The sequence below is a fragment of the Oncorhynchus gorbuscha genome, linkage group LG15 (assembly GCF_021184085.1).
Source record: "Oncorhynchus gorbuscha isolate QuinsamMale2020 ecotype Even-year linkage group LG15, OgorEven_v1.0, whole genome shotgun sequence".
In the NCBI taxonomy this organism is placed as follows: Eukaryota; Metazoa; Chordata; class Actinopteri; order Salmoniformes; family Salmonidae; genus Oncorhynchus; species Oncorhynchus gorbuscha.
The window spans coordinates 74,909,773-74,937,522 of record NC_060187.1 but is presented as its reverse complement, the minus strand read 5'-3'; the positions used below and the strand labels follow the sequence as shown (position 1 = coordinate 74,937,522).

The 27,750-nt window shown below is 42.0% G+C and overlaps 3 protein-coding genes across 11 annotated transcripts in view; 2 read left to right on the top strand and 1 right to left on the bottom strand.

Annotated features, from left to right (window-relative positions):
* LOC123998015 (intermediate conductance calcium-activated potassium channel protein 4-like) overlaps positions 1-7,992 on the top strand; it is a 51,801-nt gene extending 43,809 nt beyond the window's left edge. The window contains exon 9 of the mRNA XM_046302830.1: positions 5,972-7,992. Coding sequence (XP_046158786.1) covers positions 5,972-5,975 — 4 coding nt within the window. The 3' untranslated portion in view covers positions 5,976-7,992. The remainder of the gene's footprint in view (positions 1-5,971) is intronic.
* A 304-nt stretch (positions 7,993-8,296) lies between these two features.
* On the bottom strand, positions 8,297-18,600 carry LOC123998008. 8 transcript variants are annotated; one of them, XM_046302815.1, is made up of 4 exons: positions 18,543-18,600; positions 15,498-15,616; positions 15,107-15,157; positions 8,297-12,332 (listed from the first exon to the last, which is right to left on the bottom strand). In XM_046302815.1, exons 2-4 carry the CDS (start codon positions 15,603-15,605, stop codon positions 9,003-9,005), a joined length of 3,489 nt encoding a protein of 1,162 aa, XP_046158771.1. In that variant the 5' UTR covers positions 15,606-15,616; positions 18,543-18,600; the 3' UTR covers positions 8,297-9,002. The 8 variants fall into 8 exon arrangements, with proteins under 8 accessions (XP_046158771.1, XP_046158768.1, XP_046158770.1 ...); XM_046302812.1 differs by lacking the exon at positions 18,543-18,600 and adding an exon at positions 16,437-16,551; XM_046302814.1 differs by lacking the exon at positions 18,543-18,600 and adding an exon at positions 16,067-16,292.
* Positions 17,910-25,925, top strand: LOC123998012 (protein SMG9). Of its 2 annotated transcripts, none has more exons than XM_046302825.1 (14): positions 17,910-18,122; positions 18,886-19,047; positions 19,138-19,212; positions 19,340-19,574; positions 19,663-19,760; positions 22,876-22,988; positions 23,142-23,253; positions 23,385-23,480; positions 23,695-23,780; positions 24,101-24,207; positions 24,294-24,401; positions 24,608-24,733; positions 25,027-25,147; positions 25,272-25,925. In XM_046302825.1, exons 2-14 carry the CDS (start codon positions 18,904-18,906, stop codon positions 25,348-25,350), a joined length of 1,500 nt encoding a protein of 499 aa, XP_046158781.1. In that variant the 5' UTR covers positions 17,910-18,122; positions 18,886-18,903; the 3' UTR covers positions 25,351-25,925. The 2 variants fall into 2 exon arrangements, with proteins under 2 accessions (XP_046158781.1, XP_046158780.1); XM_046302824.1 differs by lacking the exon at positions 17,910-18,122 and adding an exon at positions 18,127-18,258.
* Positions 25,926-27,750: the final 1,825 nt, after the last annotated feature.

Genomic DNA, 27,750 nt, shown 5'->3' with positions numbered 1-27,750 from the left:
TGTTGTGTCTCCCAGGTGGCTTGTGGCAAACTTTAAACGACACGTTTTATGGATATCTTTAAGAAATGGCTTTCTTCTTGCCACTCTTCCATAAAGGCCAGGTTTGTGCAATATACGACTGATTGTTGTCCTATGGACAGAGTCTCCCACCTCAGCTGTAGATCTCTGCAGTTCATCCAGATTGATCATGGGCCTCTTGGCTGCATCTCTGATCAGTCTTCTCCTTGTATGAGCTGAAAGTTTAGAGGGACGGCCAGGTCTTGGTAGATTTGCAGTGGTCTGATACTCCTTCCATTTCAATATTATCGCTTGCACAGTGCTCCTTGGGATGTTTAAAGCTTGGAAAATATTTTTGTATCCAAATCCGGCTTTAAACTTCTTCACAACAGTATCTCGGACCTGCCTGGTGTGTTCCTTGTTCTTCATGATGCTCTCTGCGCTTTTAACGGACCTCTGAGACTATCACAGTGCAGGTGCATTTATACGGAGACTTGATTTCACACAGGTGGATTGTATTTATCATCATTAGTCATTTAGGTCAACATTGGATCATTCAGAGATCCTCACTGAACTTCTGGAGAGAGTTTGCTGCACTGAAAGTAAAGGGGCTGAATAATTTTGCACGCCCAATTTTTCAGTTTTTGATTTGTTAAAGAAGTTTGAAATATCCAATACATGTCGTTCCACTTCATGATTGTGTCCCACTTGTTGTTGATTCTTCACAAAAAATACAGTTTTATATCTTTATGTTTGAAGCCTGAAATGTGGCAAAAGGTCGCAAAGTTCAAGGGGGCCGAATACTTTCGCAAGGCACTGTATATGATATCAACAGAGAGGTATATTTTCTAGCTGAACTAAATATTGACAGGCTTTCACCAAGCTGTCCACTCAAGAAAAAGCCTCAAACTATAACAAGTGCATGCAAGCTGGTTCAGGTTATCAATCAACCTAACACTGTATTTACAAACAGCATAGGAATGATATTATCCACATGTATTGATCACATCTTTACTAATGCTGCAGAAATCTACACATCCATCAGATATAGTGATCATAATATAGAAGCTACATGTAGGAAAACCAAAATTCCAAAGGCTGGGCCTAATATAGTGCATAAGAGATCATACCAAGGTTTTGTAGTGATTCCTATGATGAAGATATAAATAATATTTTCTGGTTTGCCGTGTGCAATGAGGAGCAACCTGATGTTGCACTTGATGAATTTCTGAAATTGCTTATTCCACTTACAGTGGCTTGCGAAAGTTTTCACCCCCCCCCCCTTGGCATTTTTCCTATTGCCAAGTTGCCTTACAACCTGGAATTAAAATTTATTCTTGGGGGGTTTGTATCATTTGATTTACACAACATGCCTACATCTTTGAAGATGCAAAATATGTTTTACCGTGAAACAAACAAGAAATAAGATAAAAATAACAGAAAACTTGAGCACTTTAAGTCATACCACAGATTCTCAATTGGATTGAGATCTGGGCTTTGACTAGGCAATTCCAAGACATTTAAATGTTTCCCCTTAAACCACTCGAGTGTTGCTTTAGCAGTATGCTTAGGGTCATTGTCCTGCTGAAAGGTGAACCTGCATCCCAGTCTCAAATCTCTGGAAGACTGAAACAGGTCTCCCTCAAGAATTTCCCTGTATTTAGCACCATCCATCATTCCTTCAAATCTTACCAGTTTCCCACTCCCTGCCGATGAAAAACATCCCCACTGCATGATGCTACCACCACCATGCTTCCCTGTGGGGATGTGGTTCTCGGGGTAATGAAAAGTGTTGGTTTTGCGCCCGACATAGCATTTTCCTTGATGTCCAAAAATCTCAATTTGAGTCTCATCTGACCAGAGTACCTTCTTCCATATGTTTGGGGAGCCTCCCACATGCCTTTTGGCAAACACCCATTTTTTTTAAGCAATGGCTTTTTCTGGCCACTCTTCTGTAAAGCCCAGTTCTGTGGAGTGTGCGGCTTAAGGTGGTCCCATGGACAGATACTCCAATCTCTGCTGTGGAGCTTTGCAACTCCTTCCGGGTTATCTTTGGTATCTTTGTTGCCTCTCTGATTAATGCCCTCCTTGCCTGGTCTGGGAGTTTTGGCGGGCGGCCCTCTCTTGGCAGGTTTGTTGTGGTGCCATATTCTTTCAATTTTTTAAATAATGGATTTAATGGTGTTCTGTGGGATGTTCAAAGTTTCTGATATGTTTTTATAACCCAACCCTGATCTGTACGTCACAACTTTGTCCCTGACCTGTTTGGAGAGATCCCTGGGCTTCATGGTGCCGCTTGCTTGGTGGTGCCCCTTTCCAGAACAAGTGTAGATATACTGAGATCATATGGCAGATCATGTGACACTTAGATTGCACATAGGTGGACTTTATTTAACTAATTATGTGACTTCTGAAGGTAATTGGTTGCACCAGATCATATTTATGGGTTTCATAGCAATGGGTGAATACATATGCACGCTCCACTTTTCCGTTTTTTATTTTTTAGAACATTTTGAAACAAGTACATTTTTAAATTTCACTTCACCAATTTGGACTATTTTGTGTATGCCCATTACATGAAATTCAAATAAAAATCAATTTAAATTACAGGTTGTAATGCAACAAAATATGAATACTTTTGCAAGGCACTGTACTAATAAGCATGCACCCATTAGGAAAATTAATGTAAAAACTGTTAAATCCCCGGTTGAGAGGGATGAGGCAAAAGGAACGGCAAATAAGTTTGGCCGCACAGCTGATTGGCAAACTTACTGTAAATTGAGTGTTGTTGTCATGTGTTGTTGTCCAGTGTTTCTGCCATGATGTGTTGTTGTCTTCAGTCTCTCTTTATGTGGTGTTGTGTTGTCTCTCTTGTCGTGATGTATGTTTTGTCTTATATTTTTAATCCCAGCCTACATCCCAGCAGGAGGCCTTTGGCCAGTCCGTCATTTGTTCTTAACTGACTTGCCTAATTAAATTAAATAAAAAATTCTACTTAACGAAACAAAAACACAAAAAAATGTACTATGAAACAAAGATAAATGACATAAAGGATTATGGTAAAAGGCTTTGGAGCACCATAAATGACATTTTGGGCAAAAAGCTGAACTCAGCTCCATCCTTCATTGAATCAATTCATCACAAAACCCACTGATATTGCCAACTACTTTAATGGATTTTTCAAGGCAAGATTAGCAATTGTAGGCATGACATACCAACAACAAACTCTGCACCTCTACACATCCACGCATAACTGACTAAATTATGAAGGACAAACAATTTAATTTTGAATTATGTAAAGTGAGTGTGGATGAGGTGAAAAAAGTATTGTTGTCTATCAACAATGACAAACCACCTGGGAATGACAACTTGGATGAAAAATTACTGAGGATGATGGCGGACTATATTGCCACTCCTATTTGCCATCTCTTCAATCTAAGCCTACAGGAAAGTGAGTGCCCTCAGGCCAGGAGGGAAGCAAAAGTAATTATGATACCCAAGAATAGCAAAGCTCCCTTTACTGGTTCAAACAGCCAACCAGTCAACCTGCTACCAATCCTTAGTAAACTTTTGGAAAAAATGATGTTTGACCAGATACATGCTATTTCACAGTAAACATATTAACAACTGACTTTCATCACGCTTATGGGGAAGGGCATTCAGCATGTACAGCAAATGACTGACAATTGGCTGATAATAAGAAAACTGTGGGAGCTGTTTTGTTTGACTTCAGTGCAGCTTTTGACATTATCAATCATAATCTGTGGCTGAAATGTATGTGTTATGGCTTTACATCCTCTGCTATATTGTGGATTTATTATTACTTGTCTAACAGAACACAGAGGGTGTTCTTTAATGGAAGCCTCTCCTACATAATCCAGGTAGAGTCAGGCATTCCCCAGGGCAGCTGTCTAGGCCCCTTGCTTTTTTCAATCTTCACTAATGACCTGCCACTGGCACTGAGTAAAGCCTATGTGTCTATGTATGCTGATGACTCAACATCATACAAATCAGCTACCACAGCAAGTGAAATCACTGCAACACATAACAAAGACTTGCTGTCAGTTTTAGAATGGGTGACAAGTAATAAGCTAGTAAATATTTCAAAAACTTAAAGCATTGTATATGGGACTAACCATTCACTAAACCCAAACTTCAACTTAATATTGTAATGAATAATGTGGAAATTGAGCATTTTGAGGAGACTAAACTGCTTTGTGTAATCCTGGATTATAAACTGTCATAGTAAAAACATATTGATGCAATGATAGCTAAAATGGGGAAAGGTCTGTGCGTAATAACACTCTGCTCGGCTTTCTTGACATCGCTACCAACAAAACAAGTCCTACAGGCCCTAGTTTTGTTGCAGCTGGACTACTGCACAGTCAGATGGTAAAGTGCCACAAAGAGGGACATTGGCAAATTAGTTTCCCCAGAACAGAGCAGCACGGCTGGTCCTTAAATGTACACAGACAGCTAACATCAATAGCATGCATGTCAATATCTCCTGGCTCAAAGTAGAGGAGACATTGACTGCATCACTAGTACTAGTCTTTGTGCGAGGTATTGACATGATGAAAGCGCCAAGCAGTCTGTTCAAACGACTAGCACACAGCTCAGACACCCATGCATACCCCACAAGACATACCACTAGTGGTGTCTTCACAGTCCCCATGTCCAGAACAGACACAGATAAAGCCATGACTACATGGAACTCTAATTCCACATCAAGTAACTCATGTAAGCAGTAAAAATCTGATTTGAAAAACAGATAAAACTACACCTTATGGAACAACCTGGACTGTAAAGAGATGCACACACAGACACACATACATTGTAATGTTGTTGTATTGTGGTATTATACATTTTGTATTGTAGATACTGTATGTAGTGGTAGAGTAGTGGTGTAATAATGTGTTGTATGATGTACTGTTTTATTTTTTCCGATGTAACCGCCTTAATCTTGTTTGGACCCCAAGAAGCGTAATGGGGATCCTTAATAAATACAAATACAGAACTCCTATCAGCTACAGCTCACACAACCGTTACTGTATATCAGGTATAGGTAAGACGACCACAATTCAAACACAACCCTGAGATTAGACCATTTCACAGCCTAAGCAGTTTTTACAGTAGGCCTTAAAGGTGCAACACATGTTTTCTTTTAAATATATTTTTTCCCAATGTAATTTCTGAAAATGTCCATAATATACCGTATCTGGCGCTAATTGTGGAATGATAGAGTTTCACAGTATTATTTATCCGCCAGTGTTGTGATTGGCTGTGATATTCACCTATTGATTTCTCCAGCCAGAGCGGCATCTGTTGTCAAAGCTGTTCTGACTTTGTGGCTGGCTGTTATCTAGTGGAAATCGCTCTGTCATTTCCTGGTTGCATTTTCCGTTTACGTGAGAAAACAAGCACTTAATAGTGTAAGGAATCATTGTACTAAATTGCTGTGAAATCGCGGAGAAATATATTTTCAATAACAAAAAAATAATTGTTTTTACAGCTGTTACTTTCGGTTTTGGTCCACCAGCTTTAAACAGCAATAAAAATGATTTTTTTTTTATTATTGAAAAAATATTTCACAGCGTTTAGATGGTACAATGACTCTCTACACTATTCAGTGCTTGTCTTCTCACATAAATTGAAGTGTCAACTCGATAACACACCCACAAAGTCAGAACAGCTTTCACAGTGTGACAACAGATGCTGCCCAGGCAGTAGAAATCAATAGGCGAATATCCCTGCCAATCACAACACTGGTGGGTAAGTAATAGTGTGAAACACTATCATTTCACTATTAGTGACAGAAATATTATGGACATTTTCTGACAGTACAATGCAAAAAAAAAGAAAAAGTCTAGCACCTTTAACTTTGACAACAAAACTTGATATGAACATGCTTGAGAATAACCTGTACTGTATATTCTAATTATTCTCTCTCTAATATATAATAATCTCTCTACAGGTGACTCGTGGCTGTGTGGTTGGGTGAACCACACTCGCTGCAGGCCTTTGCCAAAGACTAAAGATGGATGCTACCAGCCTTCTGTAAGATGGATGCTACCAGCCTTCTGGGAATCCTCTTCCCCCCCAAAGCTGCATTTAACATTTGACCTGCGGCACCACTTGGACTACTGCCAGGACCAAGGCTGGCGTCGTCTTCTGACCCAGCGGCTGAATGGACCCTACACAAAGACTCGTACTTGTAAAGACAAAAAAGAAAAAGGACTTCATTTTACTACAGCGGGGTCTGATATAGATGAGTGGTGTATTTTTATCAGATGTGTTTAATGTACAAAGTATTGCGTTAACAATCTCAAGAACTCCAGTAACACGGCCTCTGGTTCTGTAGCTTGTGTCATCTCAGAGGGAGGGGCTCTATGGGTTCACCCACTGATGGCTCTGTAAAGTATGTCCCCTAACTCCTGCTATTAGTGTTACAAGTTACATTGGAGGCTCCTAAACATAATGCCTGGTTCCTATGGAACAAGAGGTTTAAACAGCGTTTTTAAATGTGAGGGAAATGTCTTTGAATGCCACTCAGTATTAACAGCCTCCCTCAAAGCATCTTTCAATTATACCTTTTTCCACAAGTAAAACACAATGGTTATTCCACACATTTTTCCTAACAGGAAGTATAAAGCGGTGACATCCTCAGAGGCACCAGTGTATGAGACAACTGCCTTATTACTAGAGAGAGCTGCTGGTCTCTTATAAAATACACATCTCTGTTCTCTAACTGTTCTAATCCTCTCCATTTTGTTAGATTAGGAAATAAAACAATTTCTCTTCACACGGCCTCAGTCAGAGGGATAAACTGCTAGTCAGTTGCCATGACTCAACATTCAAACATTCCCTAAGGTACTGTGGAGTTACCAAAGTAGACTGAATTTAATAGAGACTCTTTGGCATAAAGAACTAATCTAGACTGTTAAGGCCTGACATATATTGTTGTCTTAAGGATGATTGTATGGGGAAGCAGTCAGTTTACATAGTTAAGCTATTCTCATAAAGATCAAGAGACAAGTGGCATAGCCTAATAAAGTACGCAGGCTGATATTTATTGGGACGACTCGTGTACTGGAGGCAGCTCTGCAGTGGTCACTATCTGGCACAGCCACAGTCATAAAATCTGATTTGAAACCTAACCACACTGCTAAACATAATGCCTAACCAAATTTTAGTTTTCATGAATTTTTACAATATAGCAATTTTGACTTTGCAGCTGGCCCATCTAGCGGAAAACCGCTCAGTTCTGCCTCCAGGGCAAGACTCACGACAATAAACGTTAACCTGCATAAAGTACATGGAGACATTGCTCGCTGTTATTCTAATTCTGATGTGACAGCTCCCCCCAGAGGATATGTACATGCATGACAATCACACACCAGTCATAGACATGAATGAATGTCAAACGACATCATATTCTTGGGTCTCTGTGGCAGCCTTTGGGTAATACATCATCAGTCTAAATACTTTTGAAATCTTTTACCAAACAATACTTGCGTGACATGGATTGTTTTGGACTAGTAACAGCCAAATTATACTTACTACACAGGTAGTATTAAAAGTGGCCAGTCTTTAAATGAGGGTGCATTTTTAGAACACAGCTGTCAATACGTTATACTCAAATGTGAATGGGGAAATATGGGTCAGGGGCACTGCATTGTCACTTATTCTTATTCACTTTGTGAATCCACAAATTGTACTTGTTCTCCAGCCCCAATGGTAAGGCTGGTAATCTGGGGCATTACCAAATCAAGCACCTTGTGAGGACAACTATTCCCATGGTTGTATTTAAACTGGACTTCTGCATTTTCATAAACTGGAGTTAAGATATGTAATTCTTAAAAATATATATTTCTTTTTTAAGATTCTGCAAAAACAATGTGAAGTGAAATGTTTATAGGTTCTTTTTCCCATGATAAAACCATGCATTGTAAATACATTTTCTGGTCTTCCTGACAATTAAAAGCCATTGGTGAATGGAAGTTTTTGAATGACTTGCCAAACCTAGTTCAACAAGTAATCCTTCTCACCCCCCCCCCTTAATAGATTTAGATGCACTATTGTAAAGTGGCTGTTCCACTGGATGTCATAAGGTGAAAGCACCAATTTGTTTGTCGCTCTGGATAAGAGCGTCTGCTAAATGACTTAAATGTAAAATGTAAATGTTCCACCAGCTAAATCATAACCTACTTATAATAATATTGCCATCTCATGGAACCGAATTAATGATACTTCTTTAGTCTTCTAATGTACAAATAACCTATGACCTCTTAAAGACAACTCAAGTCAAATATATTATTTTAATATGATTGTATTTTTGGTAAAAACAATGTTTTAGTGGAAGTGAAAACACATTTTAAACCAATACATACATAGATTATTTCATAAGGAATCATCTTTCATTCACAGTGAAAAAAGTCAAACAAGTCCACAAACTGCATTGTCCTCTTCTATCCCTAAGCATAGTAAATGATAGGCTTGCCTGTCTGTGTGAGCCATGGAAAAACCACTGCTTTGAATAGGGCCCTGCTTTGGGCCCATTTCAGTGTTAAGTCCTTTGGGTGTTTTTCAGTTTGTGCCAGAGAAAAGCAGCGGGCCTACAAAACACCTGCCCACAGTGACAGGAGAAGGGCATCCGGCACTCTTTCCTCAGCTTCAAAGTTATGCTGTCACCTGGACATCGAGTCGTGTTGGAAGCTCCAACCATGTGCTGTGCGAGGCACTTTGCTCCGTCGAAGGTCTCCCCGCAGGCAGTGCATATGTAGCGGGTGGCCTGGGCGTGCTGAAGGTAGTGGCGCAGGAGGTGCAACCGCCGCAGGAACGACCTACCACAGTGGCAGCGGTACTGCCGGGAGCCCCGGTGGAGGTAGCGGTGCTTCACACTGAGCGAGGGCTGCTGCGAGACGGCGCCGCACTGGCGGCAGGTGTAGGTGCACTTAGAGCGCCAGCTCATCTTCATGCGTTTCTCCAGGGCCAGCTCCTTACTTCTATTCACAAACATACACATGATGCTTAGAGGGGCTGGGGCAAAGGCAAGGGGGGGAAGAGTGAGCTAGAGGGGGGGTGTGGACAGGTGAGAGGTGGATCATGGTGATTTTCCCCGGGGCAGAGGCTAAGACAGGTCTAGGGGATGGGGTGGTGGGGGATCTGATAGGGTCCATGGCTAGGGCAATGGGCCTGGGTGTCTGCTGTTGGACAGATTTTGCCTGATGGACAGTCTGTTGCAGAAGGTTAGAGAACTGCCCAAGGGGCTTTGCTGTGTTAGTCTGCGTGGGTGCCGTGACCTGAGGTTTGGGAGGGTTGGTCTGTGGGGCCACTGGGACCAGCCTGGCCATTTTCGCTGGACCACCACCAGTGTTGTCAAAGAGCAAGGTGGCCACCACAGGAACAGCTGGCTGGGAAGAGGAGGTGGTAGACAGCATTACTCTAGGCAGAGACACAGTAGACTGTCCAGCAGCTGTTAGCGGTCCAACTGCATTGGGGCCCTGATCAGCCACAGGGACTGGGGCCAGTCGTTTCAGCTCCTTATTTCCACTACTGCAACACATCAGGGTGGAGCTACTGGGGCTCTGCTGGCCTGAGGTGGTAGAGATAGCCATGGGTACGAAGGAGAAAGTCGTAGCGGAGGACCCACCAGCTTGGGTGACCAGCTTGTCAGCGTGAGCTAAAACAATATGGTCCACCAGACTGCCCTCAGTAAGAAAGTAAGCTTTACACATAATGCATTGGATACCCTTCTGCTTATTGCAGTACTTCATGTGATGTTCCAGACTAGTGAAGGGCCCTCTGCCGCAATGGACACAGGCACCTTTGTCAGGCGTCTCTGTGACTGGGCTCTGAACTCGGGATTTGGTACTGTGATAGGAAATCATATGGTTGGCCAGAACATCACTAGGAAAGAAAAACTTGCACACAGAACATTGGATGCACTTCCTCTTAGAGCAGGTCTTCATGTGGTTGTCCAGATTAGTGAATGGCCCTTTGCCACAATGGTCACAGGTACCTTTGTCAGGGGTCTCTGATGGGATACTGTGAAAGAGAACCTTATGGTCGGCCAGGGCTGTCTCTGTAGGAAAGAAAACGTTGCAAACAAAGCATTTGAAGCCCTTCTTCCCAGAGCAGGTCCTCAAGTGGATATCCAGACTAGTGAATGGACCTCTGCCACAATAGAGACAGGTACCTTCAGGGGTCTCTGAGTCTGTGCTCTTGACTTGGTATGGGATGCTCTGGACTTGGTATGGGATGCTCTGGACTTGGTATGGGATGCTCTGGACTTGGTATGGGGTGCTATGGACATGGTATGGGGTGCTATGATAGCAAACCATATGATCAGCCAGGACCGATTCAGTAGGAAAAAAAACTTTGCACACAGAGCATTTTAAGCCCTTCTGCTTAGAGCAGGTCCTCATGTGGATGTCCAGACTAGTGAATGGTCCACTGCCGCAATAAACACAGACACCTTGGTCAGAGGTCTTTGATGTGGCACTGTGATATTGAAGATTATGGTCCACCAGGGATTTCTCAGAAGGAAATTGGACTTTGCACTCAGAGCATTGGAAGGACCAATCCCTAGAGCAGCTCCTCAAATGGAAGTCCATATCAGTGAATGGCCCTCTGCCGCAAACAGCACACATAGTGGAAAGCTGTCCGTGAACTGAAATGTTATGGTTCTGCAGGGCCTTCCTATTATGGAAGAGTACCCTGCACTCAGTGCATGTAAGACCTTTCCAACTGCAGCCTCTCAAATGGACGTCCATATTAGTGAATGGCCCTGTTCCACAATGGATACACGTAGTGGGATCAAGGACATATGGGGGGGATGTGTTTTTTTTGGGACAGTTGTGGTTTTTGTAGATGGCCAGATCGGGGAAGACCTGACGGCAGAACTCACAGGTGTACATTTGGCCCGATATGGCTTCAGAGTGAGTCCGAACCTCATGGTCCAACATGGCCATCTCGGTAGGGAAGACGGCTTGGCATAAAGAGCATTGAAAGTCCTTCATATTACAGGTCTTCACATGAAAGTCCATATTATGATACGGTCCTTTGGTGCAATAGATGCAATAATAAGGCTTGACTTGGGACAACTTGGTCAGGGGCTGCTTAGTCCGGGATGGCCGGGTCTTGGCTTTCCGTGTGCGCACAGGAGTGTAAGAAGACCCACTGGATTCCCCAGTGCTGCTGGACCCCGAGTCAGAATCTGATAACTCTTCTGGGTCAAATTCTGACTCCCGCTCCGACGAGGAGGACTCACCCTCTTGGTCAATAAGCATCTCAGCATCCTCGTCCTCTTTTTCGCTCTGGATGTCATTCTTCCTATCCTCCCGTTTGCTTTTAACTTCCTCCTGCTCTTCTTCACTCAGCATGATGTCCTCCTCATCGATATCAGTTTCTCCGCTGCTCTCTGTTAACCTGTCGTTGTCTGTTCCTCCTGCACTCTCAGTGTCTTCGCTATGTTCACTCCCCTCTCCATCGCTGATACCCTCGTCCGACTGGAGGGGGGCGCCATCAACCTCAACCCCTCTCTCCAGTTTGACACGGATCCTCAGTGAGGGAGTCAGAATGGAGGGGCCTAGGGTCAGAGTGGAAGGGTCTGGTTTGACATCTTCCTCCTCCTCCAGCCTATGTCTGGTCTTTGTCATTCTCCCATTGCTTTCCATGCTATACGTATGGTCTAGGGTCACTGCTGAAGGTAGAGTACACTGTGCATTTAAAGTCTCCTCACTGTCATTTAAGCCATCATTTGAGGTGTCCTCATGGTCAAGAGCCACCACTGAAGGTACAGTATAATGTCTCTTTAAAGTTTCCTCACTGCCATTCAAGCCATCATTTGAGTTGTCCTCGTGTTTGACGGCCAAGGCTGAAGGTAGAGTATACTGTCCCTTTAAAGTCTCTTCACTGCTATTCAAGTCCTTATTTGAGATGTCCTCAAGGGGTGTATTTAACAAATCGGTGAACAAGTGTATTCCAATGTGCTTGTTGAGATCCCACAAGTTGCTGAAATGCAGCTGGCAGTTACTGCAATGGAGGACTAAGTTTGGGTGTGCGTTGACTAGGTGCATAGCCAGTGATACTGTGCGACTGAAAGTCACCTGACATATGTTGCAGGACGTTGAGACCTTGGACCTGTGGCTCTCAAAGTGTTCGATCAACTCCTGGCCAGACATGAATTGCACGCCACATTCCCAGCACTTTCCCCCCAGCTCCATGGAATGCATGCCGTAAGCAGAGATGCTGTCCCCTGACAGGTCACAGTCATCGTCACTCGAGTCCTCTGGCATGGAAAACGGACGTGGCACAGAAAACCTGGGGATCTCCTGCAATTCACAGCAAAATTACTTATTAGAGACAAAGTGAGTAAATTAATCAATCAATAGTTTACAAAGTGATGACTATTGACTGACCACAAATATATTATTGTTTGCCAATTGCTTACATATGATGCAGGGACTAGTGAATGTCAATAAATAGAGCATTGGAAACAGCATATTCAAAGCAAAACAGCCAGAGTAGTTTTTTAATCTATTTATTAAAAGGATAAGTTCTGTATTTTGGATGTAAATGGCATTTTATTGAAGTATGCAGACACTGAGATTTCACTTGTTTTTGAGAAACTTACCCCACCAGCAATACACATGATATTCTGTCATTGCGAACTTTAATCACACCTTTATCAAATCAAACTTTATCTGTCACAATCGCTGAACACAATGTAAATAGTCCGGTGGCCATTAGATTAATTGTTCAGCAGTCTTATGGCTTGGGGGTAGCAGCTGTTGAAGAGCCTTTTGGTTCTAGACTTCGCGCTCCGGCACTGCTTGCCGTGCGGTAGCAGTGAAAACAGTCTATAACTTGGGTGACTGGAGTCTGACAATTTTATGGGCTTTCCTCTGACACCACCGATTATATAGGTCCTGGATAGCAGGAAGCTTGGCCCCAGTGATGTACTGGGGCATACGCACTATCCTCTGTAGCGCCTTACGGTCAGATGTCGAGCAGTTGCCATACCAGGCGGTGATGCACCTAGGCAAGATACTCTCGATGGTGCAGCTGTTGAACCTTTTGAAGATCTGGGGACCGATGCCAAATCTTTTCAGTCTCCTGAGGGGAAATGTTTTGTTGTTCCCTCTTCATGATTGTCTTGGTATGTTTGGACCATTATAGTTTGTTGGTGATGTGGACACCACCAAGGAACTTGAAACTCTTGACCCGCTCCACTACAGCCTCGTTGATGTTAATGGGGGCATGTTCGGCCCGGCTTTTCCTGTATGTAGTCCATGATCAGCTCCTTTGTCTTGCTCACACTGAGGGAGAGGTTGTTGTCCTGGCACCACACTGCCAGTTCTCTGACCCCCTCCCTATAGGCCGTCTCATCGTTGTCGGTGATTAGGCTTACCACTGTTTTGTCGTCTGCAAACGTAATGATGGTGTTGGAGTTGTGTTGGGCCACGCAGTCGTGGGTGAACAGGGAGTACAGGAGGGGACTAAGTACACACCCCGGAGGGGCCCCTGTGTTGAGGATCAGCGTGGAAGATGTGTTGTTGCCTACCCTTACCACCTGGGGGCGGCCCGTCAGGAAGTCCAGGATCCAGTTGCAGAGGAAGGTGTTTAGTCCCAGGGTCCTTAGCTTAGTGATGAGCTTTGAGGGCACTATGGTGTTGAATGCCCAGCTGTAGTCAATGAAAAGCATTCTCACATAGGTGTTCCTTTTGTCCAGGTGAGAAAGGGCAGTGTGGAGTGTGATTGAGATTGTGTCATCTGTGGATCTGTTGGGGCGCTATGTGAATTGGAGTGGGTCTTGGGTATCCAGGAGGATAATGTTGATGTGAGCCATGACCAGCCTTTAAAAGCACTTCATGGCTACCAACGTTTCACATTTACATTTAAGTCATTTAGCAGACGCTCTTATCCAGAGCGACTTACAAATTGGTGCATTCACCTTATGACATCCAGTGGAACAGCCACTTTACAATAGTGCATCCAAATCTTTTAAGGGGGGGGGGGGGTGAGAAGGATTACTTTATCCTATCCTAGGTATTCCTTAAAGAGGTGGGGTTTCAGGTGTCTCCGGAAGGTGGTGATTGACTCCGCTGTCCGTGCGACTCGAGCAGTTTCCCCTATCCATCTGTGCCACTTCTCCATGTAGCCTGCACATATGTAACGGATGTGAAACGGCTAGTATAGTTAGCGGTGTGCGCTAAATAGCGTTTCAATCGGTTACGTCACTTGCTCTGAGACCTTGAAGTAGTAGTTCCCCTTGCTCTGCAAGGGCCACGGCTTTTGTGGAGCGATGGGTAACGATGCTTTGTGGGTGACTGTTGTTGATGTGTGCAGAAAGTCCCTGGTTCGCGCCCGGGTATGGGCGAGGGGACGGTTTAAAGTTATACTGTTACATTGATGCTGTTGACCCGGATTACTGGTTGCTGCGGAAAAAGGAGGAAGGTCAAAAGGGGGGTGAGTGTAACGGATGTGAAACGGCTAGCTTAGTTAGCGGTGTGCGCTAAATAGTGTTTCAATCGGTTACGTCACTTGCTCTGAGACCTTGAAGTAGTAGTTCCCCTTGCTCTGCAAGGGCCGCGACTTTTGTGGAGCAATGGGTAACGATGCTTCGTGGGTGACTGTTGTTGATGTGTGCAGAAGGTCCCTGGTTCGCGCCCGGGTATGGGCGAGGGGACGGTTTAAAATTATACTGTTACACATACACACATGGAAAAGTATCATGGGTTACACGGAGAAGTATCACTGGAGTCACACAAAATGGAATATAACGGTGCGGATAAAGTTTGGATCACACAATTTCATGTGTACAATATCTAAAGACCTGCATCACTATACTGATAGAGTTGCTGTTTCTAAAAAATATGTACTTGAGTGTTTTTGGAGCCTTTGTTGATGTTTTATAATGCCCTTGTAACTGCTAAACGAGTATGAGGAAGTATATCGCTGTTGGGGTACACTTCCCAAAAACAGGTCGCAAAAAGAAATGTCTGGGTACTTCAATAACATGCCATTTACATCCAAAATACAGATTCATTTCAAGAGTGAACATCTCCTTTAATAGTCTACATAAAGAAAAACATATCAAAAGTACCAAGTGTACAGGAGTAGAAATAAAGTTGGGATTTTCAGAGTGTTCCCTGTCCTGCAGAGGAGAAAGGAGAAAGAAAAAATAAAAGGCAGCTGATGGAGAAGGCATTGAGAGAGGAAAGAGAGAAGTATAGATAGGGATACATTCAAGAGGGATACAGAGCCAATTCCATTTCCATGCCAGACTGTATTGACCAAAAGGGAATTTGGTTTAAAAATGTAAATAATGAAAAATTCATCCAACTAATCAGTATCTAAATTGACACCTATCAAAATTATATGTACTCTCCCGCTGTACATAATTTGGGATGGATGACATACCACTGTGAATACTGATAGGATATCATTGATAACTAATGTCTCTGGCCTGTATCAACTCTGTTTAAACAACTCACCGGTGGACTCTGCTTGTGGGCTTTGATCATATCCTCCAGTAGCTCCACCTCTGCCCCCAAGGTCTCCTGAATCACTATGTCTTCAGCAGCCATCTCCATAGCAACCATATACTGGCTCCCTACATTTTGAGTGACACAAAGTAAGCAAAGAGAAATCCACACACACAGACACTGACTGACACACAGATGATATAGTGACATGGATTAAGTCAGAATAACTTGCTACTACTGTATCACAGATAGAAGGGTTAGTTACCAGTATCTTCGGTATTACTGTGATAGTTCAACTCTCAAAGGCAAAATATTAGTACTAATGTCTGTTTCTGCAAAACGTTGCTAATATTGACCAAGCGGGTTGCTAACTTCCATTATATTGTACAGCTAACCACTAACGTTACTAGCTACTTGGAACTGTCGCCTATTCCTGCTGCTGCTACTAACGTTACCGTTAGCTGGGCAACGCAGATTGCTACTTCACAAGTTATCATCAAATGTTTTTATTCAGACAACCTAGGGTGTCATCACTAGTCCAAACAATTGCAAATTGGACAAATGCAGGTAAGTCCCACCCGTTTCGTTTGCTTCCGTTTACGAAACGTTTTGCAACAGAATAGCGTCAAGAATACACCCATAACAAGATATGAGACAACAAGTTATTCCAATTATGTACTCTAAACTACACAGGTGTGTAGCTACATCGCTCACTAATGTACAAGCTAATTCTCAAATGTGAGGATGACGTAACAATTTTTCTCCAAAGCAATGACACGCTCAACGTTGTTGTTATCAATAGAGAACGCGTTCCCCCATTCGATAATGTCGTTGGTTTGGTGCACGTGCGAAATTGACAATGATTCATTCATTTTTTGACTTAAATTACCTAGCTAACACCTACTACGAATTGTACATAACTGTAGCAACATTTCAACAAAACATTACCTTTTATTAAGTCATTTTTAAAACGTTAATGATCCCTGCTTTGGCTTCCATCATTTATTCTCTATTTCCTGTTTTAACAGGAATGGGTGGAGTCAGTGTGAAGCCTACAGCTCCCAGTATGCACCAGTGGCCATCTTTCTCAACGCTTTACTACAACTCCCAGTATTCATATTTCATTTAAACGAATTCCACACATTTACAAAAAAACGAACAAATAAACAAACACATTCATAATTAGGCTACACATACTTCTATTGCAAGTTGAAAGACTGCTGTAGAAACTACACACTGTACCTTTGTTTACCATAATGTAACCCCTGTCCATAAGGACATTACATCTAATTGAGGATTTAAATGTGATGCCATTTCAACGTATTATATTATTAGGACTATTTTATTTGCTAAGTGAGGAATTTAAATTAGTAACAATAGGACGATATTGATGTTAAGTAGCTAAATTACTATTACTGTAGGACACTTATCTTCTCTACAACCTAATGGCACAATCTAATGACAATAACATAGTCATAAAACCTTCCTGCACTAGATCATGATATCATACCATATAGGCCTACAAAAATGCACATGGTTCTATTTGATTATTATTTATTCAGTTTTGCATCACTAGCTAGGTTTCCATCCAATTGGTGACAGATTATCATGTGAATATTCCAAAATCCGCATAAAATCAATGTGCGCATTTTCCCACCAAATTGATTTGTTACAGATAAAATACTGTGCGTAAAAATACAATTTGCTGTTAAATTCCCATTTTTTGAATAAAAAAATTAAAGTTAAATGGGTTTCCATCTAATTTTCAACTCTACAGATGCACTACCATGCACTTCACCACTCTGAAGTTCATCATAATTAATGTAATCTGTAGCCTAATAAACTACATGCTTTCCTGACGAGTCGGAGGAATACAGTTTTGATATTTTTACCAGGGTGTAAGACTAAATATTTATATTTAAATAAGACTAAATATTGTATATGTAAATAAGACTAAATATTGTATATTAACCCTTTACAACAAAATAACATGTTTTTATGGCACTGGCTCATTACACGTGCATGTATGGTTTGAAATCTGTGCACTGAAGCCTATTCACATGATTAATTCTAGGTTCATTTAGAGGACATTTCAAAATCCATCTGAAATTATTGTGACACCATGTTTCTCCTGCATGCCAGGTCTGTTATATATATATATATAACATGATTAGCTAAAAGTATGCCTGAACTACATGAACGGTGCTACATTTTACACTCCATTTACAAAATATTGGAACTCCAATTAGTGTACAAAACATGGAATTATGGGGTGTATTCATTACGTCTTGCAACGGAAAGCGTTTACCGTTTGAAAATCAAAGGGAAGAAAACAGAGGAAACGAAACGGGGCGGGACCTAGCACCTACCTACTTGAATATATCAAATAAAAACTATCGTATTCGTTGCAAAACGTTTTCCATTTTACAACAGAATTTGCGTAATGAATAAGACCCCTGTCGTGCAGCAAAACCACGTTGAACTGCCCGGAACCTATGCAGCTGGCTTCGTTTCCCAACGAACGAATTTGAGAGCTGTACTTCAGCGTTACCATCTGATTTTGTTTCCGTTTTGTGGATTCTATCTGGAAAGCAATTAGCTAATCCTTCTTGAAAACCAAATTAATCGCACAATGTAAGTGTTAACGAAATAGTTATGTATTGTAAAATGAAAGACAAGTGAACGAGTTTTAAATATGCGTCGTTGGCCTGGAAAGACTAGTGGCGTTCATTCAATTAATGCAATTTCCCCTTCCCCGGCTAAAACTATGGTAATTTCTATGGTTTGTTCATGTAGTATATATATCTTAGATTTAAAATGTTCCCGTACACTTTACCTGGGCAGCGAGTTGATCTAGCTAATAATAGACATTCACCACTTAACGTTAACAAGAGGAGGAGGTTTCGCGACGAGCATTTGCCCTTTTATATTCAGGTAGTTGCGGGATGATAGTCCTTCCATTGAAAATGTTTAGGAACAGCCCCCGGCTTCAGACCCTTGCGGTCTGACGTAGGAAGATATTCGCTAGGGTTGAAATGTAAGCTGCAAATATACCGTATATTCTTCCTCGACGTATCTTAATTTCCTGCCCACACTACTACTTCAGTTCGTCATTGTTCGGGGAAATATGTCTGTTTATGTTTGGAATTTGAGCACTGCGGGACACTACAAAAACTAATGTTTCGCGATTCCGCCATTGGCATTTCTGTTACCGGAAGTGCGCCTACCCACCTGCAGCTACATCCGCTTTTAAGAACCCTGAAGTGTGAAAAGAGCCACTCCTCAGATCCATTCCACCCAAATATGTTACTGTAGCTAGCCACTGCATTTCATTAGATCAGAATGCATTACATTTGAACTGATGTTGTAGCTATCTGTTCCTGTGTTATTTTGACAGTTGACCACAGTGTGCAACATGTCAGAATCTGGCCACAGTCAACCTGGCATGTACGGACAGGGAAGGAGGAGAAGGCGACGCCGAGACAGGGATGTGGGTCCCCCGGGGCAAAACCTCTCTGGTCCCAGTCGAGATCGGGAATATGTCCCCAGAGAACGCAGGGTAAGGACAAGAGTGCAAGGCTTTCCTATGTGGGAAAATTATCTATATGGGCTACCTTAGTTTATTGTAGTTCTCATCTGGTCTTTGAAGGATGGCAGTGAGGAGCCTCCAGGACCACTCCTTCAGAAGACCCCCATCATCCTGGCCAAACCCCCTGGAGAACGGGTAAACAGAGATGCTCTTACTGAAGGTTGTTGTCTGTAAGCTGACTAAAGGTTTTAATGAATTCAGTTGCATGGTTCTTGGCTGTAAATACAACAAGTATAATGCATTGGCTCTTGTTTTGTTTCAGTCCAAGCCTTCCCAGAGTGTACCCACCAGTGGAGGCCAGGCCCTGGAGAAGCCCATCATGCTCATCAAGTCCAGGGAGGATGGGGGGAAACCAGGGACCCCTCCTGAGGTGGCTTCTCCGGCCTCTGGCTCTGGGGCCTCAAAGCTAGAGAGGGAGGGCCAGCGCCCTACCCAACCTGTCTACCAGATCCAAAACAGAGGCATGGGAGCAGCTGCTTCCAGCGGTGCTGTCGACCGTGAGTCAATACTGGTCATCAGCATTACCCTAGCCATCATAAGTGTTTATTGTGAATACAATCTCTAACACATGCACATTACTTACAGCTGTGATTGGCCAGACCAAGCTCGTCCCCCCTGAGAAGATGAAGCACAGCATCAAGCTGGTGGACGATCAGATGAACTGGTGTGACAGCGCCATGGAGGTAAAGCTCTTCCGATTATTGTTGTCATGCCATACACATGTGTAACAGATCTGTAGCCAGGCAACATGTTCCATGTTGTGTAACAGATTTATTGTCCTGCATTACAGTATCTAAGGGACCAGATCAGTGTTTCTGTTGCAGTCATTTAGCTGTGGCAATTTGAAGATGCTAGGACAGTCCACATGAACTTTTCCTTTGCAAAATAAATGAATAGAAAAACCAGACAACACCATTAGAGGTCGATCGATTAATCGGAATGGCCGATATCAAGTTTTCATAACAATCGGTAATCAACTTTTTGGGACACCGATTATGGCCGATTACATTGCACTCCGCGAGGAGACTGCATGGCAGGCTGACTACCTGTTACGCGAGTGCAGTAAGGAGCCAAGGTAAGTTGCTAGCTAGCATTAAACTTAACTTATAAAAAACGTTGCATATAATCGATGCGGTGCCTGTTAATTTACTACTTTGCCAAATGGGTGACGATTTAACAAGCCATTCGCGAAAAAGCACTGTTGTTGCACCAAGGTGTACCTAACCATAAACATCAATGCCTTTAAAAAAAAATCAATACACAAGTATATATTTTTAAACCTGCATAAGAATATTTATATTCTTTTAACTAAGGAAATTGTGTCACTTCTCTTGCGTTCTATGTAAGCAGAGTCAGGGTATATGCAGCAGTTTGGGCCGCCTGGCTCGTTGCGAACTCTGTGAAGACCATTTCTTCCTAACAAATACTGTAATTAATTTGCCAGAATTGTACATAATTATGACATGACATTGAAGGTTGTGCAATGTAACAGCAATATTTAGACTTAGGGATGCCACCCGTTAGATAAAATACTGAACGGTTCCGTATTTCACTGAAAGAATAAACGTTTTGTTTTCGAAATGATCGTTTCTGGATTTTATCATATTAATGACCTAAGGCTCGTATTTCTGTGTGCTATTTTAATTGTCTATGATTTGATAGAGCAGTCTGACTGAGCGGTGGTAGGCAGCAGCAGGCTCATAAGCATTCATTCAAAACGCACTTTCCTACTTTTGCCTGCAGCTCTTCACTGTGCTTCAAGCATTGCGCTGTTTATTACTTCAAGCCTATCAACTCCCGAGATTAGGCTGGCCTATAAGAACATCCAATAGTCAAAGGTATATGAAATACAAATGGTATAGAGAGAAATAGACTTATAACTACAACTTAAAACTTCTTACCCTTAACTTCTTATTGCACTTTTACTTTCTTCTCCAACACTTTGTTTGAGACTAAATTGATTTTATTGATGCATTATATTAAGTTAAAATAAGTGTTCATTCAGTTTTGTTGTAATTGTCATTATTACAAATATATATATAAATAAAAATCGTCCGACTAATCGGTATCAGCTTTTTTTGGTCCTCCAATAATCTGTATCGGCGTTGAAAAATCATAATCGGTCGACCTCAAAACCCCATAATATAACAGTTTCCCTAATCAGTTTGTTGTTGTGCTTTCTATGTGAGAGAAATATTCCTCTCAGGGCAGATGTAAGTTGTGAGTGCATTAAGGAGGTAAACATCCATTCTGACAAGCAGTCAATGCACATCAATTCATAATGCACAGTTTGTTTTGGGACAAATTCATGAATATGATGTTAACTATCTTAGGGATCAAATCCCATTAACGGGATCGATTTGACAACATCCGGTGAAGTGGCAGAGCGCCAAATTCAAATTAAATTATTAGAAATATTAAACTTTCATGAAATCACACATGCAATACACCAAATTATAGCTACACTTGTTAATCCAGCCAACATGTCAGATTTCAAAAGGGCTTTACGGCGAAGGAAACCATGCGATTATCTGAGGATAGCACCCCTCCAAACACAGACAATCATAATTCAACCCACCAGGCGCGACACGAAACTCAGAAATAAAGATATAATTCATGCCTTACCTTTGATGAGCTTCTTCTGTTGGCACTCCAATATGGCCCAGAAACATCACAAATGGTCCTTTTGTTAGATTAATTCTGTCGTTATATATCCAAAATGTCCATTTATTTGGCACGTTTGATCCAGAAAAACACCGGTTCCAAGTCACGCAAAATGACTACAAAATCTCTCAAGTTACCTGTAATCTTTGTCCAAACATTTCAAATAACTTTCCTAATACAACTTTAGGTATTTTCTTACGTAAATAATCAATACAATCTAAGACTGGATAAACTCTGTTCAATACCGGACAAAAACAAAGTGTACACGAACAAACCGTTCACTTCATTTGACCCTCATTCTGAACTGCCTTACTTCTTCATTACACAAAGGAAAAACATCAACCAATTTCTAAAAACTGTTGACATCCAGTGGAAGCGATAGGAACTGCAAGCAAGTTCCTTAGAAATCCAGATCACCATAGAAACCCCATTGAAAAGCGTGACCTCAAAAACAAAATCCTGGATGGTTTGTCCTTGGGGTTTCGCCAGCCAAATAAGTTCTGTTATACTCACAGACATCATTAAATCAGTTTTAGAAACTTCAGAGTGTTTTCTATCCAAATCTACTAATAATATGCATATCCTAGCTTCTGGGCCTGAGTATAGGTAGTTTACTTTGGGCGCGCTTTTCATCCGGACGTGAAAATAACACCCCCTAGCCTAAAGAAGTTTTAATTAAAAGATCCCATTTGGGATCTAGCTAATGATTAGCTCAATAGGGTAAATGCAGGTCGTGACACCATGCTTCAGCCAATTTATTTCTAGATACTATGCCTTTTTTTGGTTGGGCTACAGGTGATAATGCTTATCGCTAATACCATACCTGATAATATTGACCATGCATGGTCCAATATATTAAAATCATTTTACCAATATATTATCGGACTCACTTCTGAAGGTGGAAATGATCATTTAGATGGTGTCAGCATAATGTTATTTTCATTCATTTCGGAGAAGAATGGGCTTTAAAAAAAAATCGCAAATGTGCTTCTCAGTCCTTCAACATAAACATTTTCCGGGAAGATCTGGACCCACCTCTTAACCCCCTCCACTGCGACCGTTTTCCCCACTCCTACACATTTTTCCAGAGGAACACTGAGCCAGACAGACATGTTGTGTTGTCCTGTGTTACAGTACCTAAGGGACCAGACAGACATGTTGGTAGTGGGAGTCATTGGCCTGCAGGGAACAGGGAAATCCACCATCCTGTCTCTCCTGTCTGCCAACGCACCTGAAGAAGACCAAAGGTATTGTTCTATTGGCAGCTCCTTACATGGAGCTCTTTCCATCTATAAAGACAGGGAATATTGTGTTGTATATTGTTATAGTCTAAATGAATGTAATTCAATTTGAAAGTAAACAGTAACAGATGGTTGTATTGTATCTGTGTGTTTGTGTAGGGGCTATGTGTTCAGGGCTCAGACTCAGGAGATCAAAGAGAGAGGAGGGAACCAGAGCAGTGGTATTGACTTCTACATTACCCAGGAAAGAGTCATCTTCTTGGACACACAGGTCAGATTAAAGCATCAGCGGTTAAGGCAATTTGCTGTATCTCTAATTTGGTATTTATTCATGTACCATTCTTCTTGCTCCAACATTGTTTTCTATACCAATGTGTTCCTCTTCCCTGTGTGTTTCTCCAGCCCATTCTCAGCCCCTCCATTTTGGATCACCTCATCAACAACGACCGCAAGCTGCCCCCAGAGTACAACCTCCCTCACACCTATGTGGAGATGCAAGTCAGTGAGGGGCCAGCAGGGGGCACTGGGCAACAGACGCTCTAAAGGAGAACTACTTCCTGTCTAATCTGATCTAGTTTTAGGATTGAGTCTTAAAACATCTGTCTGTTTGCATAACGTGTTCCCATACTGTATGTTGAAGTCGGCTTGTAAGTTATACTGTTCTCTTAAGGTGTTATAACTCACTCTTTCACCTCTGCTCTTTTTGAATCAGTCTCTTCAGATCACTGCCTTCCTGTTCACAGTGTGCCATGTGGTCATTGTGATTCAAGACTGGTTCACTGACATCAACCTCTACAGGTAACCACCCCACCTGTCTGGGAAAAAAGAGCCCATTAGCACTGATTCACTGATGCTTATCATGTGGTTTTCAAATCAGGGCGGGTAGGATCATTATTGGAGGGTGTTGTTTCGTGTCTGAGTGTATTTTGGCTGTGGCATTACCTTTTCCACTTATCACCATGGAAATATTTTTGGGGAAATGTTTTACAACCTCTCGTCCATTCCACTGTCACACCATTGGGAATGTTCTGATATCATATTCATGTTGTGCTGTGTGAATATTCTGACCAGGTTGTACAAAGTGTCTCTGTGGTGATGATGATATTGTCTCTGACCAGGTTCCTCCAGACAGCAGAGATGTTGAAGCCCTCCACCCCCTCAGCCAGCCATGACAGCACTGGTTCCTCTGGCAACGAAGAGGGATCAGAGTACTACCCTCACATAGGTGACAGACGCAGAAACAGACGCACACGCACTCTAGTTCCGGCTCAGTGTACTGAATGCTCAATAATGTATTGTTCTGTTGTCTAGTGTTCCTGCAGAACAAATCTAGTCGTGATGAGTTCTGTCCCAGAAACCTGAAGAAGATGCATATGGCAGTGGACAAACTGATGGCCCACTCCCATCTGAAATACAAAGGTTAGACTGGAGAGGATGTACCGACAGGCTTATCACAACATTCACATATTTAAACACTATACTATTGTGTTGTTTCTATATTAGGATTCCTGCACGTGCATCTTTTTGAAGGGTGAGAAGTGCAAAGCAGTGACAAATGTTATTAAAAAGCCCCATAAAGTGTGCAGACATGGGTTTAGTTAGCATGTATTGATTTCTGTATGCAGGCACTTTGTCCATGCTGGACTGTAATATTTTCCCTGGCCTGGACCGCGACTACCTGGAAACAGAGGTCAACATGTTCCTGCTGCCCCTCATGGAGAATGAGGGGGAGGACGCTCTAACCAAAACAGGTCAGAGCAAATACCATGTCTTAGTTTTCATACACTTCTGTCTATATTTGTGGATGTTCTCCTCTCTCATTCCTTTGTGATACTGATTCCCCATGTCTGTGTCTTGGTGTTTTGTTCTAGGGTCTGGGTCCAGAGGACACCCTACCTTCTCCTCTCATTCCTTTGTGATACTGATTCCCCATGTCCTTGGTGTTTTGTTCGGGTCTGGGTCTACAGAGGACACCCTACCTTCTCCTCTCTCATTCCTTTGTGATACTGATTCCCCATGTCTGTGTCTTGGTGTTTTGTTCTAGGGTCTGGGTCCGCCCCCCTCTTCTCTCTCCTCCCGGGCTACAGAGGACACCCTAAGGTCTCCAAGCTCCTGGCCATGTCCCGCTGTCAGCTGTCACACACCATCCTCACAGAGAAGAACTGGTAAGGGAAGCACAGAGGGACACAAGTGTTGGCGTGTCTGTCACTCACTGTATACATTTTGTGATTGGCTGGAAATTAGGCAAAACTGTACTCGAAAATATGTTTGACTGTTATGTTGTGACAGGTTTCACTATGCAGCTCGCATCTGGGACGGGGTGAAGAAGTCCTCAGCCCTGTCTGAATACAGCCGTCTACAGGCCTAGCAACAATGTCAACCTGTTGTTATGAATATACTGGAGAAAATGGATGTCCCTGTCCTACATCAGGACCAGAAGAGACAGAGAGAGAGGTGGGTCTGGAGATGGACAGTGCCAGTACTATTGGGCTCACAGGTTCAGTCAGTGGTGATATGAGGTGCTTGATGTTGAGGAGAGGTCCATCTCATCTCATGGAGTTACAGATAGTTCAACTTTGGTGTCTTTGTAACAGAGGGAGAAAAGGGGACAGCTGATAAGATTCAGGTGTCAATGTGACCGTAAATAACCCTGCTAAGTGTTAGAAGATTCAGATGGTACAGAAAATGACTGACTTTGAAAGATACATTCTGACTAACATGATGCAAATGGTGAAAGTAATATTTACTTGAAGCATACAGCGGTGCTTCATTTTTATTTCAAAATGTGTGATTGTCTAAAGTATTTGTTACCTGTTCACCTGAAATGTTTTGATTTGTTTATTATGTAAAGATGGAGCTGAAATTCAGGACTAGACACTTCTGCAACTTGACAATAATTTATAAAAAATATGTCATCATTAACATTAAACCGATATCCTCTGTTATTTCTCCCTTCTTCTGATGTAATAACATATGAATATTGTAAGAACATTCTGAAAGATTATAAATCCTTTGTAAACCACCTCCTTTACATTTCAGGTCAGTAATATTAAGTATTAACTAGGATTCTTTTCAAATCCATAAGCAAAAATAAACATTTTGGGATTATGCAATCATCTGACTGTCATGGTGGTGATAGAATCCTTTAAAAAGAATAGATTTCATGCTGTAGGTTATAGAGATTAAATTGGTATGGATATGCAAAAGGAATTTCATGTATATTTTTGGGCAATATACATTTTCCTTATATAATAAATGGCACTTGTGAAAAAACATCCCTCGATCTTGATAAACACAATCAAAACAGTCTCTGACATTCTCACTCATCGGCCTTCAGAGCCTTCTTCAGTAAATTTTGTGCAACTTCAGACAGATCTTCAGCATGTAGTAGGTGGTGCCATAAGACATACCTCATGGAGCCCAAGACTGGAATGGTACTCAAGAAGTACTCATCCACCATCGATGTTGACCCATATGCCTTGGTCAGAATCTTGATGCGTATTGTCTTATCTCCTTGTTCAGAGGGGACTTCAGGACTGCTTTCAGCTCCTCCACTGGCACACATGCTCATCAGCAATGTTCTGCAGAGACTCATTATTAAGACCAAAAGCCTGATGGTACATTCTGATCTCCCTTACCAAGATGGTTATATCTACACTAAAGGAAGACCTGAAATTTGTACTGTATTGCTGCAACAGATACAAGAGCTGATCTCCATATGTTGGCTTGGAGAGCCTCTTTCTTCCTCTGGTTGATTTTCATGTTGGGAATGGAAGTTTCTTCTCCATCGTCTCCTCCAGCTTGGGGAAATCATAGCGAGGTACTGTAAATGGAGATGAGTAACACCTGAGACTCCACACCATGACACTCAAACAAATAAAATCAATACATGTACAACCACAACCGTAACTATGTTTCCATTAACTTGTCCAGTGATTTATTTTTGGGGGTCGACATTTAGAAAGTTCGCATAGAAAATAGATGTGACAATTGTCTGCTAGGGTGAGTTTCCATTGAACTATCTTTTTGATGAAAACAGCTGGACATAATGACATCACCCCTAAAAATATATTTTTCTTTGTCTTTAAAGAGCTACTTTTTAACATTAGGCTTTATTCTATAACAGCACCACACCAGTGTCTAGATACACTGTAGGGAACATCTGCTCTTTCCCTGACAGACTGACCAGGTGAATCTAGCTAGGTGAAAGCTATGATCCCTTATTGATGTCACTTGTTAAATCCACTTCAATCGGCCCTACGCACTTCTCAGTAGTTAGTATTCAGACTTACTTTATGCATAATGAGCTTTGCAGGTGTGGTTCCCTTGTGTGTACTGAATAAATGTAATTAAACACCTGAAAACCCTCCCACTTGCTGGCCATCAGAGTTGCTCATGGAGTTTACATTCAATAGGGTTTTGGGTACATTTATCTAAAGCCATCCATTTGAATTTAGTGTACCTTTAATTTGAATTATCTGGAAATGTTGCCTGCGCTGCAGACGGCTATATTGGTCCGCTAATACAGGACTACTAAAGTCCCAGTACACTACTTTTCAGAATTTTTTTTTTTTTTTTCAGGGGATGCAGCAGCACCCCTACTTACTGTGGCTATGCTATGGACAGAAGACCCCAATCATTTCAGTGGTTATTTTTAACCTTAACAGTATTGTTAACATCTATCTCATCTATCTCAAGGCCGTCAGACTGTTAAACAGCCATCACTAACACAGAGAGGCTGCTACCTTCATACAGACTTTAAATCATT

Coding starts and splice junctions, on each gene's coding strand:
- LOC123998008 (XM_046302815.1), bottom strand. CDS start 15,605: ATGGTTGCTATGGAGATGGCTGCTGAAGACATAGTGATTCAGGAGACC. Junction 15,158..15,497: donor CCCACAAGCAGAGTCCACCG/GTGAGTTGTTTA, acceptor TCTCCTCTGCAG/GACAGGGAACACTCTGAAAA. Junction 12,333..15,106: donor TTTCTACTCCTGTACACTTG/GTACTTTTGATA, acceptor TGTGAATTGCAG/GAGATCCCCAGGTTTTCTGT.
- LOC123998012 (XM_046302824.1), top strand. CDS start 18,184: ATGCGTCGTTGGCCTGGAAAGACTAGTGGCGTTCATTCAATTAATGCA. Junction 19,048..19,137: donor ATGTCCCCAGAGAACGCAGG/GTAAGGACAAGA, acceptor TGGTCTTTGAAG/GATGGCAGTGAGGAGCCTCC. Junction 24,734..25,026: donor GGACGCTCTAACCAAAACAG/GTCAGAGCAAAT, acceptor GTTTTGTTCTAG/GGTCTGGGTCCGCCCCCCTC.